The 17286-nt window shown below is 49.4% G+C and overlaps 1 protein-coding gene across 2 annotated transcripts in view; it reads left to right on the forward strand.

Moving 5' to 3' along the window:
* TMEM132E (transmembrane protein 132E) overlaps positions 1-17286 on the forward strand; it is a 222899-nt gene that overhangs the window by 180500 nt on the left and 25113 nt on the right. For both annotated transcript variants that reach the window (XM_014595953.3, XM_019492977.2), the window contains exons 4-5: positions 7610-7802; positions 16286-16429. In XM_014595953.3, coding sequence (XP_014451439.2) covers positions 7610-7802; positions 16286-16429 — 337 coding nt within the window. The remainder of the gene's footprint in view (positions 1-7609; positions 7803-16285; positions 16430-17286) is intronic.

The following is a 17286-nucleotide window of genomic DNA, read 5'->3' on the forward strand; positions in this document are numbered from 1 at the left end:
GGAAATCATGGTCCTCTTAAAAAGGAAGAAAGAGGCATACAAACAATGGAAGCTTGGATATGAGCAATATGAATATGAGCTGTCAGTATGACACTATAGCCAGCAGGGCAAAGAATACTCTGGTGTGCATCAATCAATACATCTCAAGCAAAACCAAGGAAGTTATTCTTCTGCTTTACAGGCTGCCCTCGACTTATGACTTTCCGAGTTCCAGCAAACGGCACTTATGACCTTTATAAATGGACAGCCTGTTTCGAGGTTGAGATGCCGTTTTCAACTTTACAATGCTTGATACATCTGTGTGCAGCTAGTAAGTCTGTTGTGGTGGAAGGGGAGGGGGCAGACCAATGCCCCAGCAGCAAAGGAGAGATTGGGAACAGGGGCTGGGGCAAGGGCTGCCCAGCCGGGGTAGGGGAGCATGGGATGAAGATGCAGTTTGTCCGAGGGGGTGGCTCCCACCGCTGCGCGCTGCTGGTCCTGGGGCAGGGGGAGGTGTGCCCCCAGATCTGTGTGGGCCAGACAGGGCTGGGACTGCCCATGCTGTGCTGCAGGTATGCACGGCGGTGCCGGGAGTGGGGCCTATGCCTTGCCGTTGCTCACCCAGCTGGGACAGGAGTGGGACAGAGCTGTGGTTCATCTGAGGGGCATGGGGAAGGGTGCCACTCCCACCGCTGCTCGCTGTTCATCTGGAGGCAGCACAGCAGCCCTGTCCTATGCCCACCCCACCCAAGCTGGGCAAGCGGTGGCAGGGCATAGCCCCCAGTTCCAGTACTGCCATGCCTGCTCAGAGCGCAGTGCAGTCCAGCCCCAGCCCCAGCCCCAATCCCTCCATTGCTGCTGGTGCATTAATCTGCCCCCTCCCCTTATACCACAACAGACTTACCAGCTGGATGCAGCTGTATCCTGTTGTAAAGGAACCAATCCCCCATTTATAACATTGTTCCTATGGGAAAATTGGTTCTGAGTTACAATGTTTTGACTTCCAACACAGTTTTCAGGAACCAGTTCTGTTGTACGTTTGAGGGCTGCCTGTACTCAGCATTGGTGAGACCACAGCTGGAGTACTGCATTTGAACAAGGACGTGGAAACACTTGAGAGAGTCCAGAGGAGAGCCACCCATATGATCAGAGACTTGCATGGCAGGTCATATGAAGAAAGGCTGAGGGACCTGGGACTCTTCAGCCTAAAAAAGAGAAGGCTGAGAGGGAACTTGGTAGCAGCTTACTGCTACGTCATGGGAAGACATCAGGGGCTCAGCAAACTACTGTTCACCAGGGCACCCTTGGGAAAAACCAGGAGTCATGGATACAAACTCCTGGGAGACCGTTTCAAGCTCAACACCAGGAAAAACTTCTTCACAGTCAGGGTGTCCAGACTGTGGAATAAACTCCCGCCAGAGGTGGCGCAGTCACCTACCCTGGAAATCGTCAACGGGAGACTGGATGGTCACCTGCTGGGGTCACCTGACCTCAGTTGTCTTTCTTGCCTAGTGCAGGGGGGCTGGACCCGATGATCTTGCAAGATCCCTTCCAGCCCTTAACAATCTTTTAATCTATGAAAGAGCATGAAGAACCTGTCACAGGGAATCCTGAGTAAGAACAGAGGACAGGGCATGACTCATTGTGCCTAACAAAGGACAATTTATCTTGAGGGACTGGAGCGTGTCTATACCACAGCAACAGCATGTCCTGCCTGGAATGTGCCTGAGTGCAACCCCCCACTCATCTGCCTCCACTTCCATGCTCCAACCCCAGAAAGATGCCCCAGTGAACACCCTCAAGTTCTTCAGAAACCAAGGTCTCCCAAGAAGCCGCAGGGGGATGCTTGTGACTGAGGGTAGCCACTCCAAGCAGCCAGGGCCCAAACAAGGATTCCCTACTGCTTTCAGCAGGAGCTGAATCAACATCCCAAATGAGTTGAGCTTGAACTAAAACTGATCAAAAAATTGGTGGGAATAGTTTTCCACAGGCAAGTGCAGCTTCATGGGCACTGAAACATTTCATGAGATCCTGTTGGTACCAAGGAAATTTTCAATAGGAAAATGTCAAATGGCATCTTTCCTGACTCTCTCATTTCTCTTGAATAATGTGGGAACATTTTGCTTTCATGAGGGGAAAGTGTTTTGCTTAGGCACTATTGCTTCATTTAGTTTTGACTTTTGTGTAAAACGATGAAGTGCAATGTTACCCTCACATCTGTTATCCCGAGTATTGTTTCTATTTTATTTAATGTAATATGCTATGCTGTTTTGACAGAGTCTAAAGGAAACAGTTTTGCCTTCATGCAAGGGGCTCATTCAATGGGTATTGAAACCAAACATAGGCAAACAGCAGGTATTTTTCATAATTTCTGTGCTGGAACAAATGTCTGTGTGTGGATTTTGTGTTGCAGTTTTACACCCAAACCAATTCCAAAATGGTAGTATTTCCTTCAGGATACTAATCCGGTCTCCTGAGTTGCTCTGGTATGAATTCCACATGGAAAGCTCCCAAAGATCAGAAAGGAACAGACAGTGTAGGGGTTAGCTTGCCTCTGTCGTAGGGGGCATGGTCCTCTTCCTTGGATCGTTTGAGTGTATTTGAATTCACTAACTATGTTCTGTCATTGCAGTGTCAGGACAGGACAGTGCTTTGGCTGTGCCAAGTTAGGGGGTGTTTTTAATGTTTTGGCCATTATGCCTGATAGTTGTATGAGAAGGCTGTTCCCAGAGTGTTTAAGAATAGATTAGACCAACACTTGCCTAGGATGGTTAGGCTGGGATGATCCTGCCTTGAGCAGGGGATTGGACTAGATGAAATCCTGCGGTCCCTTCAAGCCCTACCTGTCTATGATGCTGTGATTCAGGCACTGCATAATTCCCCTTGGGTCGTCCACCAAACCCACATTCTCTGGCTCAAAACTTTTAAATCCACCTTCATCCTGACAACTTTTCTCACTCTTTCTTTATCTGAGCAGTCAAATGTGTCTGTATTTGGGTGTCTTAAGATTCTGGGGGGTTGTAGCTGTCAGCTTGGGCTGAAGGGAAAGCATTTGTGGATCCAAATACCGATTGGCCTATTTGCAGTGCTGTTTCATACTGGTGCCTCGGATTTCAAGATACAGACCTGCACTTCTGAGAGTTGATAGAGTTACATGTTAGCATCTGGAGCCGACGCAGCTAAGAAGGCAGCAGATACTTAAATGAAATGAAGGTGCAATTTCTGGGTGCCACAGGGAGAGTGGCTGTTTGTCTGGGAGCCGGGAAGGTTTTATGGTGATAATATTTTCTCTTAACGAGATGAAGGGTTGGCCAAGGGAAAAAGAGAAGCTGACTGGCTTTTTTACTCTCTCTCCCTCTCTCTCTGATGCAGATTAAAATCAGCCTTGAAAGGTTAGAGACGGAAGATGAATTTAAAGTGATTACAATCACCTTTTAGGAAAACAACTTGATCAAATATTAATGTAATGGAAAGTATGAATGACTTAAGACTGTTCTCCCCTCAGGGAGTGCAATACCAAAGGATTTAATTTTTCTTGGCATTTCAAGCTGTATATTGAAGCCAGGGCACATTTGTGTGAAGAGCAGGGATAGTCTCTCCCAATAGGAGGTGTTCTAGGAAATGGGGTAGGTACATGGGTTCTGGGGGAAGCTCCTGGCTATTCCACCCCATGGCTTTTCCTAGCAGGAACCTCTGTAAGGAATGAAGCAGACACACTGGCTGTGGGAAATTCCTGGATACTTATTTGTACAGACCCCAGCAGAGGAGGTAGGGACAGGACTACTGGCTGTAGGGCATTCAGAGTAACTGCACTCCTAGCTTTCTCCAGGAGGTGCTTGGACATTGATGTGCTAGCAGGCAGACTGGCTATGTGGAGCTTGCTTCCATCTCAGCCTCAGCCTCTCTCAACAGGACTGGCTGGCTTTAAGGGAGGCTTCATGGTACTCCTCTCCCAGCCTCTCCTGCCTGAATGCAAACTCAGGAAACAAAGGACTATTTTTGCTGACCTCTTCCTACTACACACCACAAAGACACCCCTGCCTCCCCGCCCCCGCCTCCCAGCAGGGTGAGAGCATGGTGGGACTAGCTGATAGAAAACTATGGCCTGCAATATGGCAGGCATGAGTGAATGCTGAGAGCAGACACTTGACTCTGACATTTTTCCTGCTTTTCTTCATTATTTATTTATAAGAGTGAAACCGGCCATGTAAAACATCCCTGGATCAATGGGGCATTCTCAATAAATGTTACACAATGAGAAATCAATGGCTCGCAAGCTGCAGCCTGCCTCGACTTAAGCTATTAATTATTCCTCTCCTAACGGGACACTGCCATGTTCGACTCACACATATGATCTTTAACTATATGTGAATGTACATGTATAGATCTACACATCTTCCTGACTCCCGTTCTAAGCTAGGCCTTAAATGATTAATACTGGACGATAGTGACCAGCTGCCCATTTAAATCCTCTGAGGCTGGCTTTTCTCTCAGGCTGTGTCATGAAGAGTTGTTTTCACTTCTGCTTCTAGTCCATTTCCCTGTACTAAAGCACAAATCCAGCATTTTAGTGTGGGATGCCACCTGCGCCTCCCATCAGTCTGAGAGCCCCATTACTGCCAAGGGAGGACAGACTCCTCACAGCTTCAGAGCCTGACCCTGCCATGAGTGACTGAGCTCCATATTCTGTACTACACATGAGGCTGGGCATGTCAGGACTGGTCTGTGGGTGGCAGTGATTGATAAGGAGGCTGTTCCATCTGAAAGGTGGCAGGGACTTTTGATCTAGCTAGCACCGTGGCTAACACCATCCTCCTGGCTCTCTGCTACATGAGTCCAGTACCATGCTCAACTCCCTCAATGCTCTGGTGTGGGAAGCAATTGTAGAATCATAGAAAAATAGGACTAGAAGGGACCTCAGGAGACCATCTAGTTCAGGCCCCTGCTCAAGTCAGGATCATCCCTGACTAAATCATCCCAGCCAAGTGTCTGTCTAACCTGCTTTTGAAAGGTTCCAAGCATGGAGATCCCACAGTGTCTGTAGGTAGCCTGTTCCAATGTTTGACCACCCTCATAGTCAGAAAGTTCCTCCTAGTCTCCCACCTCAATTTCCCCTAGTGCAATTTGAGACCATTGCTCCTAGTCCTGTTCCCTGTGGCTACAGAACATAGTGCATCTCCATCCTATTATAACCACCCTTCAGGTATGTGAAAACTGTTAGCAAATGCCCCTGAGTCTTCTCTTCTCCAGATTAAATAATCCCATTTCAGTCAATGCTGACAGTGATAGTCAAAGCAAACAGCTCCTAAATACAGTCCATGCTGGAGACACCTGAAATAGAGGGACTATGCGTTACTTCCCATTCATGCTGGAACATGGCAGCAGAGCTGTTCAGGATCTTGCTCCATCTCCTGAGTTTGAGCCACTCCCAACTGGCACAGCTGTAAGTAGGTCTGGGGTGTGAAAGGCAGCTAGACAGAATGCCAACCACATTGCTGGCTAGAGAACCTAGCCTGCCTTAGCCACACCAGCTTGATGCATCATTTGGCTCCAGTAGAGCTTCCATGTTGAGTTGATCTTCCATCTGAGCCACTGCAGTCATTTGCAGAGCAGTCAGAACTGGCACATCTGCAGAGGGGACGGTGCGGTGCCCAGGGCAGTCAGGAGGAGAAAGAACCTGGAGGGAGAAACTTTCTGTGTGCTGCTCTGGCCTCAGATTTCATCAGCTGCTGCACCTGGCAGTGCAGGTCCTGTCTTTGGCAGGTCAGAGCAAATCAAGGCAGGGGGCGGGCATTGAGCAAGGGAGTATTTCATGTGGAAGGCAGGCAGTGCTGGCAGCTCTGGGAGAAGCCGCAGGGGCTGGGGGGAATGATCGGGGAGCTGGGGAATTGAACCAGGAGCTGGGGGGAAGCCCCTGTTCGTTCTTTCAGACCCCAATCATTCCCCCAGCTCCCCAATCATTCTCCCCAGTTCCCATGGCTCATCCCAGGGCTGCTGGCTCAAGTCTCTGCTCTGCCTGCCCCCCTGCTGGGGCGAGGTAGGCAGTGCTGGCAGCCCCAGGAGGAGCTGCAGAGGCTGGGGGGAATGATCAGGGAGCTGGGGGATCAAAGCAGGAGCTGGGAGGAAGCCTCTGTTTGTTCCCCCAGCCCCAGTTCAATCCCCCAGTTCCCAATCTTTCCTCCAGCTCCCCTATCATTCCCCCCAGCCCCCACGGCTTCTCTCTGGGCTGCCAGCACTGCCTGACTTGCTCCAGCAGGGGGGGCAACCTGGGGAGCAGCTGGACAAGCCGCAGCTTGAGCCAGCAGTCCCGGGAGAAGCCTCTGGGGCTGGGGGGAATGATTGGGAGCTGGGGGGAATGATCGGGGAGCTGGGGAATCAAACGGCAAATGGGAATCCCAAAGGTATCCTCCCTCCTTGCAAAGGTATCCTCACTCCTTTGGTTATTGGGGAATAGGCCCAATCCAAAGAGCACTAAAGTCCACAAGGATTTTTCCCCAAAGGATTATCTAGGCTGAGCTCATGTACAGTGCAAACCAAACCTAGCACCGTGATATTGAAAGATGCTTCAGATTGAAACCTGACTGTCTGAGCTCCAGAGGCAGCCACTTTACTGCAGCTTGTCTGTGCGGGTATTGACAGTGCTTCCAAGAAGAATAGACTGGTGGTCTCGCCATGGAGGGAACAATCAGCCAGATTGTGTAATGTTCCTGGAACAAGCCCACTCAGCCTTAGCTGGGCCATCACTGCATCTTGTGAGCTTAGAGTGGTCAACAGCCCCATCCCAGGGAGAACTGAGCAGCCACTACAAGGAATTAAAGCGGGGGCGGGGGCAGAGACACTATTTAAAACATTGATGTTCTGATGCTGTTCCCAGAAAGGCAAGGGGCTCTAAACCCTGACTCCATGCAGTCTGACTGGAAAGGTCCACTGGCTCTGGTCTGGAAAGGTCCATTGGGCACAAACATATGGCCATTAGATAGGAGAAAATTCTCCAGCATGGAATTTCCCTTCCCTGCCTCCTCTGTTGGAGGTTTCCACATGGGTGGAACGGGTGCCAGTCATTGGGGATGATTCCCTGATAGCCGAAGCTTGATCACTCTGGATCAACCCCAGAGCACCCCATTGTGCTCTCTTATGGCAACTCAGCAATGAATTCAGTCCCTACCCCAATTTGCTGCCTTGTGTTCTGCAGCTGCCATTCTTTTATTTCCAGTAATATAAATTTAGACCCCGTTCTCCCATCCAAGCAAGCTCCAGTTCAGAGCTGCCTCTGCAGCATGGTTCCCTGTCACTTTTGAATGGGCTGGAGCAGAGTGAGATGCTTGAGATTTGGATACAGATTCTGAACCCTCAAATGTGTTCAAGGTGTGTGGGGATTCAGAGCTAGGTCTTAGATGCAGCTTTGAGTAGAGAGAGGTGCTTTCAATGTGGTTCAGTAGGGTTGTTCAGCCCACTGGGAAGTTCATGTCATTCAGGCCTGACCGTCAGATCTATCTCTTTACTCATCTATCTATTCATCCATCCATCACCTCACTTCAGTGGTATATGAGGCCAATCCTGGCTTCCTTTCCCCAGCAATGCCTCATGGCCAGTGCCCAATTGAGAGCATCTCCCTTCTGTCTCCTCCCAGGGATGGAGACTCCTCCGACGAGATCATGCAGCTGGACTTTGAGATGGAGAACTTCACCAGCCAGTCAGTGACACGACGCATCATGTGGCACATTGACTATCGGGGACGGAATCCTCCGCCTGACCTGGAGAAGGTGGTGACAGAGCTGACGGTCATCCAGAGGGACATCCGAGCCATTGTGCCTCTGGCCATGGTGAGTGACCTCCTCATGGCAAGGCTCTTTGGCCAACTCAGCCCACTGCATTGTCTGTGCACAGCAATGCACACCATGCATTCGCTCACCACATAACTGCATACCCACCACCCCCATTCACACAGCTCCATTCAGACACTCTGTATTCACTTCACACATGCAAACACACCACAGAATGTACATCTGCCCACCCACCTTACAATAGCATACCTCCCCAATGCCCACTCGCACAGCTTCACACCCACCCCACAACTACACACAAGCACAGCCCAACCTTACAACTTGCCATGCAGATATGCCCATGCACACAGCTTCACACACTCCCCAACTGCAGGGCACCCATTCTTCAGTGAAAGTGGTCCTCACCTTCTACATGGCTTTGAGAATTTGGCCCCATTATTTGAGGGGGAAACTGAGGCACAGATAGCAATGTGACTTACCCAAAATCACATGCAAGAAGATCAGTGGCAGAGCTGGGAGTAGCCCCCAGGAGCCCTGATTCTCAGTTCTCTTATTTAGCCCCTAGAGCACATCCCTTCCTAGAGCCAAGATGGAACCCAGGCATCCTAGCAGACCATGGACTCTCCTAGTATAGAACCCAGTAGCCCTGATGCCCAGCACCCCAGCCCAGAAAGATCGTCAGGGATCATCAAATGATCAGTAAGGATGATGCAGCTCCAAGGAGCGATATGCTCATGGGAGTGCGGGAACAATCCAGCCAGGTGTGCAGCACAGGGCTCATCTGGGACCTGGGAGAACAGTGTTTACTCCCCTCCCCCCACCCCCGCCTGCCCCTTGCCCAGCTGCACCAGCCACTGGGACAGCGGGGGGCACATGAAGGGGATCCATTCCCTGTCAGGACAGTTCTACCCCCAGCCCAGAGTTGGTGATCTCTGCAGAGAACACCGAAGTCCATGCTCCTCTTTGCTGCTACCTTAGACATCTCTCCACATGCCCTGCTGGGGAGGCTACCCTGAACCAGCCCTGACTACAAAGACCATATTGGACCAGTAGACTTTAATGAGCAGCTTGGAGAACTTAACACCCAGCTACCACCTCCCCTGTGAGAGTAGCATGCACAGAACACCCACTGCACTGCAGAGACACTCCCTAGCACAGCTGGGGGAATGTGTGTAACACTTTTTAAGACAGGAAATTACATTGCATAGCAGGTTGGTATGGCAGGGCACTGTTGGTGCCTGCCACTTTAAGGGCTGAGACAAGCAGCCAGCAGGTGCTTGATTGCGGCGGCCATTTTAGATCTCTGGCCGCCTGTATAAACAGAGCAGAGTGGGCTAGAGGCTCAGAAGCCTGACTTAAAACACCCTCAACTGGTCAGTGCTGGGGCTAGGACCAGAAGGGTCAAAAGGGCCAGGGGCCCACCGTGAGGGCTGCCCAGAGCCAAGGGCCTGGGGTTCCAACTGGCCTTGGAGGTTAGGCCAAGGTCTGTGTGGCCAAAGGTCCTTGGGGGGCCACACCTGAGACGGGGAAGAGTTCAGGGAGCTAGGCAGCCCAGAATGAGGGTGGAGTAGGCCACCTGATTGGAGGGATCCAGTTAGGGTCTGGATTGAAGGATCCTGGGGCCCAGTGTGGGGCTGGTGATGTTAAGAACTGTGGATGCCATCTGCGAGGCTTGAGCTATGGTGTAGGGGAGGAACGGAGTTGTAGATAGCACCCCCTGGCATCGGGACAAGAATGGGCAGCCTCCCACCTAATTAACACCATAATTATATATCATCAAGTCATGGCAGGCGAGGAGGTGGGCGGTTGGCCCAGAAACAGGTGGGTGGGCCGTTGGTAGACCGGCCCTGAGAAAGCCCCCTGTTACAGTTGTCTTCAGGGATAAGGCACTGAAGGGGTAACTTGAGTTTAGTTCCCAGTCTGCTGCTGGTTCCAAGTGATAAGTCACTCAGGGCCTTTTCTCCCCAGGTCTAGAATGGGAAGAGCACGCTAGTATATACTAGATCTGGGTGGGTAGATTTTCCTATCCCATGAAGATTCTTGAAATTGCAAAAATTTTCTTCTTTTACATCAAAGAAACTAAGATTGTTTAGAGCCTGTCATCAAAAAAACAGCCAGAAAGAGAGGCAGCCCCCTACCACCAGAATAGCCAGGGGGTCAGGACAGCTGTCTGGGTGTTAAAATCCAAGGTTTAAGTCCTTTTTCTGTCAATCTCCCATGTTCCAGGTAAATGTGACCCCGTCTGTTGACTGCTACTGTCACGAGCAGGGGGCTGGACTAGATGACCTCCTGAGGTTTCTTCCAGCCCTGCTTTCCTATGATTCTACAAGTGCCCCAGGCTTTGTTGGAATGGGGCTTTTTCCTTCTCTAGTGTTGACCAGAAATTCTGGATTGGGGCTGAGAACCTTTTCCTAACGAGTCTGAAACTTTTAGTCCCATGAAAATTTTCCCTTTTAAGAAACTGGTACATTTTGGTGAGAAACCATTTCAGTAAGAAATTTCCAACAGTCCCATTTCTGTGGATTGGTCATTCCTGCATATGTACAGCACATAGCACAGGGCTGGGGGGGTGGTGTGGAGGAGTCAAACATAAGCCGGGGTCTCCAGATGACCTCAAAGCAGGAGCATAGGGGTGCATCCGGGTGCCTGGGCCACAGGGGCAGCAGGGATTGCACGGCTGCTGGCATCTTTTCTTATACCCCTCCCCACTCCTCCTCTCATGTCAGCAACCTGGGCTGTTGCCCTGTTCACCCTAGTGACCTGCCTCTTAGGTTGCAAATGAAGGTTTCTGCGTTGCCTGAATTCCATGACTGCTACAGTCCCCACCCAGAGACAGATTAATCCAAGGGGTGGGGAGGGGGATTTGGTGCTCAGTGATCTTTGGTACATTAAGGGGGGTTCCTGGAGCATGGAGTAGCAGACACAAAAATTTGAAGCTGTCCTGCCACATGGTAATCTGCCTATAGGGCAAGTGCAAGAAAGAGCCAAGCATCCTTCCATCACAGACAGTCACGTCACCCACTCCCAGGCCAGAAGATTAGATTTCCTGACATTTCTCTGCCATTTCATTTACTTGAAAGGTTATCTGTGCTGGCTTGCCGACATCACTTAGGCCCAGATACTAAGCAGCCAATTTAATTTCTGTATTGGATTTCCATGTTTGCATAATTAACTGTTTTGCAATTAGGCTTGCCCTCCATAAAGAGAGGTCTTCTTTGAAGTTTTGAATAGATGATAACTCCCCAAGGGGTTAGAAGTTAGGGGCAGCTCTTTCTTAGCTCACTGAGGCACTGTGAACAGTCAAGATTTGTGTTTGAAGAATTAGGTCCCCCTCCCTTTGCTGAACATGCTGCTGGACATCAGGGACTGGGCTTGCACTGAGAGCAAAGTGCTCCTTATTGGGATTCTCACCATGCTTCTTTTGGCACAGCACCCCCTAACCACAGCAGTTGTGCTGACTACAAGGAAAGAGCACACATGTAATTAAGTGCACACTCAGGGCATGACAGCCCTGCCACTGCATTGTGTGAAGCATGGTATGCCTGCTCACTCTGCACCCTGAAGTAGAAGCAGCATGTCTAAGAGTTTTTTGCAGTGTGCCCAGCACTGCTTTCAAGTTGCTACATTGCATCCAATGGGGTATAGTACCATGGGGTGCATGAGCCTGGCTTTATGGCCACATCTCTTATTGCAGCCAAGAAGTAATGTAGACAAGCCCACATTGTGCACACATGCACTGCACGCATGCACATAAGGACTGGGCACACACATTTCATGTATGTGCAGTACATCCAAATAGTACGCGCATGCACATCACACCCATGCACTTACATATAGTTCACATATGCTGCACACATACAAATACTGTGTACATATACACAGCACATACATGCACCCACGCTCTGGACAGACGACGCTCAGGCATGCAAACTACTGCATGCTTGCTTGCAGACACACTACAAACTGCACACCCATGCAGGCACCTACTCTGGAATCATTCAAGAAGCACTTGGATGTTTATCTTGCTGGGATCCTTTGACCCTAGCTGACTTCCTGCCCCTGGGACAGGGGGCTGGACTTCATGATCTTTGAGGTCCCTTCTAGCCCTAACATCTATGAAATCTATGAAATCCCCAGCCTTGGCTGTAGCCAACACTCAATGCTTCTGGAGAGGCTTAAAAACACCGTGACACATATAACAGAAAAGGAGGAGAGGAACCAACCAGGAAAGCCCAGAAGAATGGAAAATACCCATGGTACATACAACATAGGCATAGCTACACCTAGATCATTCCTGACCAGTGGCTGTGCAGCTTCTTGTTGAACACCTGCAGTGAAAATGTCCACAACATCACTAGGCAGTCTGTTCTGCTGCTTCACTATTCTAACAGTGAAAACGTTTTTTTTCCAGATATGTAATCTAAACTTATTTTGCTGCAGCTTCCAGCCATTGATCCACATCCTCCTCTCTGCAGAACAGGTGCTTTCCCTCTTCTTTATGGCAGCCCTTCAAGTATTTGAAGATTGCTATCACGTCTTGTGCCTTTTCCACAAGCTGAACATGCTTAGCTCTTTCAACCTCTCCTTGTATAGCTTGCTTTGCAAGCCCTTTGTCTTTGTTGCCCACCTCTAGACCCTCTCTAACTTCTCTATGACCTTTTAAGAATGCGGAGCTCAGAACTGCACACAGTACTCCAGATGAGGCCTAACCAGTGCTGAGTAGAGAGGCATTATCACCTCCCATGTCTTTGCATTTGTCTGGATTGAACTTCATCCTGTTGGCTGTAGCCCAGCTTTCCAGTCGGTTAAGATCTTTCTGAATTGCGCTCACATCCTCCACCATGTTTTTTTGCTCAATAAGCTTTCTATGCCAGCATATAAATCATTAATAAACATGTTGAAGAGCACCAGGCCCAGGGCAGACCCTTGTGGGACTTCACTCGAAACCTACTATCATTTTGACATGGATCTGTTAATAATTGCTCTTTGATTGTGGCCATTGAGCCAGTTATCTATCCACCTTATAGTAATTTTATCTAGCCCACATTTCTCTAATTTGTTTATGAGAAGGTTGTGTGGGACCTTGTTGAAGCCTTGCTGAAGTCCAGATACATGATATCCATAGCATTCCCTTCATCCACCCAAGTAGTTACTTTGTTAAAGGGGATCAAGTTTGTTTGACATGATTTGTTTTTCATAAATCCATGCCGGCTGCTTGCAGTCAGCCTTTCTTTCTGCATGTACTTGCAAATGGTCTTCTTTAGGATATGCTCCAGTAACTTCCCAGGTTTTGAGATGAGGCTGTCTGTAGATCCCCAGGTCCTCCTTCTTGCCTTTTTTAAAGCGGGGCCCCTCTTTAAAATTGGCCCCTTTCCAGTCCTCTGGTACCTGGTCCATCTTCCACAACTTCATGAAGATCATTGCCAAGGGATCCGAGATCTCCTCTGCCAGTTTCTTCAGTTCCTTGGGATGAAGCTTATCCAGCCTTGCTGACTTGAATTCATTCAGACCCAACAAAAGCTCTCTGACCATTTATTTTGTTATCTCCTCCTTCATCTTGCCCCCTTCCTTTTCCAGATGATCCCTATTAGGTGTCTTGCTGCAGCTTAATTTTTTCATGAAGCCTGAGGCAAAGTAACTGTTGAGTAGCTATACCTTCTTTGCATCTTCAGTTAGGAGTTCCCCCTGGTTTGTTGAGAGAGGACCCACAGCTTCTTTTTGCCCCTTCTTTCTGGTCAGCATACTTATAGGACCTCTTCTTGTTGTCCATAATCTCCTTTGCCAGGTGCAGCTCATGCTTTATCTTTGCCTTCTTGATGTTGTCCCTGCAGGTTCTTGCTGTTTCCTGCTATGCTTCCTTGGTGACCTGGCCATTCTTCCATTGCCTGTATGCTTTCCTTTTGCATTTGAGGCATTTTAGAAGCTCCAGGTACAGCCACATTGGTCTCTATCACCTTCACATCCTCCACCAATTCTTCCCTGTTGGTCAGGACAGCATCCAAAATGGATGATCTTCTAATTGTCTCCTTCACTTTCTGGAAGAGAAAGTTGTCCTCCACACAAGTTAGGAACTGGCTTGATATTGTATGCTGGTTGCATTGTTTTTCTAGCAGATGTCCTTAAAATTGAAGTCTCCCATCAGTACCATCCCATAGCTTTTGGATAGATTTACCACCTGCTTCAAAAGTGCCTCATCCACCTCCTCTCCTTGATTAGGTGGCCTATAATAAGTCCCCATCATTATATCAATGCCACATCTTTCACCTTTCATTTTTTTTACCCAAATGCATTCTACTTTGCTGTCTTCTTCCTCCTGAACCAGGAAACAAGTGTATGTGCTTCTGGCATACCAGGCAACATCACCACCTTTTCTCCCAACCCTGTCCTTGCAAAACAGTGTAACCCTCCATGTTGACAGTCATAAGAGCTGCCCGACCAGGTCTCAATTTGTGCTTGTACATGTGATGAAAATTGCCCATTTTTGTGTTTAATTGCATCACAGTGTACATGTGAGGGGTTTTTTTTACAATTTAAATTAGTTTGTTACATTGCAAACTAAACCACATCTGCATGTAGTTTAGTTTGCAACGTTGCTATCTGTAACGTTGCAGCCTTTTGACAGCTTGCCCCCTCCCCTTTCCTCCCCCTTCCTCCCCCAAATGCGGGAGAGGCAGGCTGAAGGCAGAAGCAGCAAGGGGCCAATCCTTTTTTTTTTCCCCTGCAGGAGCCTTCCTGCCTCTCCCATAGCCACGGTGCGAGCTGCCGGTGGGCTAAGTGGCCTCTGAGCTGCAGAGGACCCCAGTCCTTCCCTCTGTGACAGCAGCACCACCCTGCCCCTAGGGTCACCCAGGCAGGCACCTAGCAGACTGGATGCTGCCTTAGCTCAGGTTCAGGAAAAGTTAGATTGGACTGGGTGCTGCCTCTGAGCTGGGGCAGCACCCACCCACTAGCCACCTGCCTGGGTGGTCCCGGGGGGAGGGGGGAGGGGCACTGCTGCTGCAGAGAGAAGGACCAGGGCTCTCTGCAGTTCAGGATCTGCCGGCAGCTCACTCCCTTGCCACGGGAGAGACAAGCAGGCTCTGCAAAATAACTCTTACTAGGTTAGCCAGACAGTGCTCAAAGATGCTGTTCCCCATTTTTGTCAGATGGATCCCATCTCTTGATAGCAGTCTTCCTCCCAATAACATCCACCCATTGTCAAAGAAGCCAGAGCCTTCACATTGACACTACCATCTCAGCCATGCATTCACTTCCAAGACACAGTGGTCTCTGTGTGGACCCCTGCTTTCCATGGGACCAATCAATCAGAACACCACTTGTGCTCCAGGTTCTTTACTCCTTCTGCCAAGAGCCTCATCGTCACCTCTGATCTGCTGCTATTCTGGCAGTATCATTGGTGCCTACATAGAGACAAGCAGGAAGGGGTAGTGGTTCAAAGGATGGGTGAGCCTTGGCAGACTCTCTGTGACATCCTAAATTTGGGCTCCAGGCAGGCAGGACACCTCTCAGGCACCCAAACCCAGATGATAAATTGATGCCTCTGTTCACCACAAAAGGGACTCACCAACTACCAACACTCTTCTCTTCCTTCTTTGGGCAGTGATCCTGGAGTCCCTGTCCAACGCAGAGTGCTTGAAAGCAGTTGCTGACTTCAATCCATTCCTCTTCAATCCTGGGGACCCTCCTTCTTTGAGTAGTCACATGCTGCCACTTCTCATTGCCCTTTGGCCCCTCCAGTACCGGCCTCTCATAACTCTTGTCCAAGTAATATTCCTGGTTCTTGATGCAATGTAGCATGGATACCTGTGCTTCCAACCTGTGAATCTTCTCCTCTAGGGCAGACACTAGCTTACACTTGGTGCAGATGAAGTGCTCCTGATCTCTGGGAGGAACACAAACATGGCACATCCCATGCAGGTCACAACAGCTGACCTAGACTCCATTTGTGCTTTCTTTGCTCCCTGGAGAACATCAATGCTGTAAGGAGAAGAAAAAGAGAAGAGAGGGTAGTGGGGAAAGACAACACAAGAACCTGGACACCAAGCACCCACACACAGTCTCCTGGTCCCTGGCTCTCTCCTACAGCAAACTTACTAAGCAAACTCCCTCTCTCGTCACTGCTCCCACAGTTTTCTAGGGGCTGTCTTTTTATAAAGCTGCCTATCCTAGCTCCACCCTTCTGTTATCTAAACTAGCCCCACCCAGACCGAGCCCTATCACTCAGTCACTCCAGAAGGGGGACGAAAGGAAAAGCACAAAGGGAGAGAAAGAAGAGAAAGAATGGAGGAGAAAGAAAGAGAGAGAAAACCAAAAAATAGCCCAAAACAAAACACCCTCCCCCCCCCCAACACACACACATGCACCAGGCAAACACGTTAGTACCAATCATCCCACCCCAAGTCACTAGCAGAGAAAACCCTCTTCAAGGCAGTCCCATACCTGAGCTGCTTATCCCAGAGCCACTGCTCTCTGCTTACTGCTCAGCTTACAGGTATTAACACAGTATCTTTTTTGCCTTTCAGGACACAGAAATCATCAACACAGCCATTCTGACGGGCAGGACAGTGGCCATCCCTGTGAAGGTCATTGCCATAGAGATGACAGGTGTCATCACAGATGTCTCAGCCATGGTCGAGTGCAAGTCCAACAATGAAGACATTATCAAGGTAAGCATGAGTGGGGAGCAGCCACCCTTGGCTATGCTGGGTTCCCTGAAGCTGGCAATGCCAGGAGCCCTCAAATCAGAGACTCTTCACCCCAACTGGGAGCACTGACTCTGTCCAAACTGATAGCAGGGGTTTGACATGAGGCTTGGCTTCATGGAGTCCCCTGATGCCAGGATCATGGTAGTTTCCTGGAACATAAGACTGGAAGAACCTCCTGGTTCATCATGACCAGTTCCCTGCTATTGCAGAAGCTGTCTGACAGCTTTTGTTATAAACTCATCAAGCCCTGACTTAGAGGTATTTAGGACTTGTTGCCTCCATTGTGTAATTGGAAGGTAGTTCCAAGCCTCGTTCTAGGCATCCTTGTTAGTAGGACTCCAAAACAGCCTGGCACCTAGGATCTAAACTTTGGGTAGAAAAAGACAGATTGTCAGCAAGTGAAAATCAGCAAAAGCCATTGTCCTCAGTGGGATAATGCCAGTTTAGTCCAGTGGGGGAATCCAGCCTGACTTTCTCTTTGCAGTCAGGAGGATATAACCTATAGGCTGGGACCCCCAAGCAGCCAGTGTGGTGCCTGCCTGAGTCTGCAGGCAGTAACTTTGAGGTTCACTCTGCTTCCATGAGCAGAGCAAACCAAGCTCTCACCACCAGGTTTTCAGCAGCCACACTGCCATTAACATTGTTGTTGCTGATCTTTTGTTGGGAGCAGGTAGCTAAAATAGCTGCAGGATCAGGAACTTGAACAGGGGTCAAATCAGGCAGCTGGATGCTGCCAGCATGGACAGGGGATGGGGATAAGAGACTGAAACTCTTCCCTGTTGTCTGTCTTCGTACACTTCTCTCTCCCTCCCACTGTC

This window comes from Alligator mississippiensis, chromosome 14, assembly GCF_030867095.1.
Source record: "Alligator mississippiensis isolate rAllMis1 chromosome 14, rAllMis1, whole genome shotgun sequence".
In the NCBI taxonomy this organism is placed as follows: domain Eukaryota; kingdom Metazoa; phylum Chordata; order Crocodylia; family Alligatoridae; genus Alligator; species Alligator mississippiensis.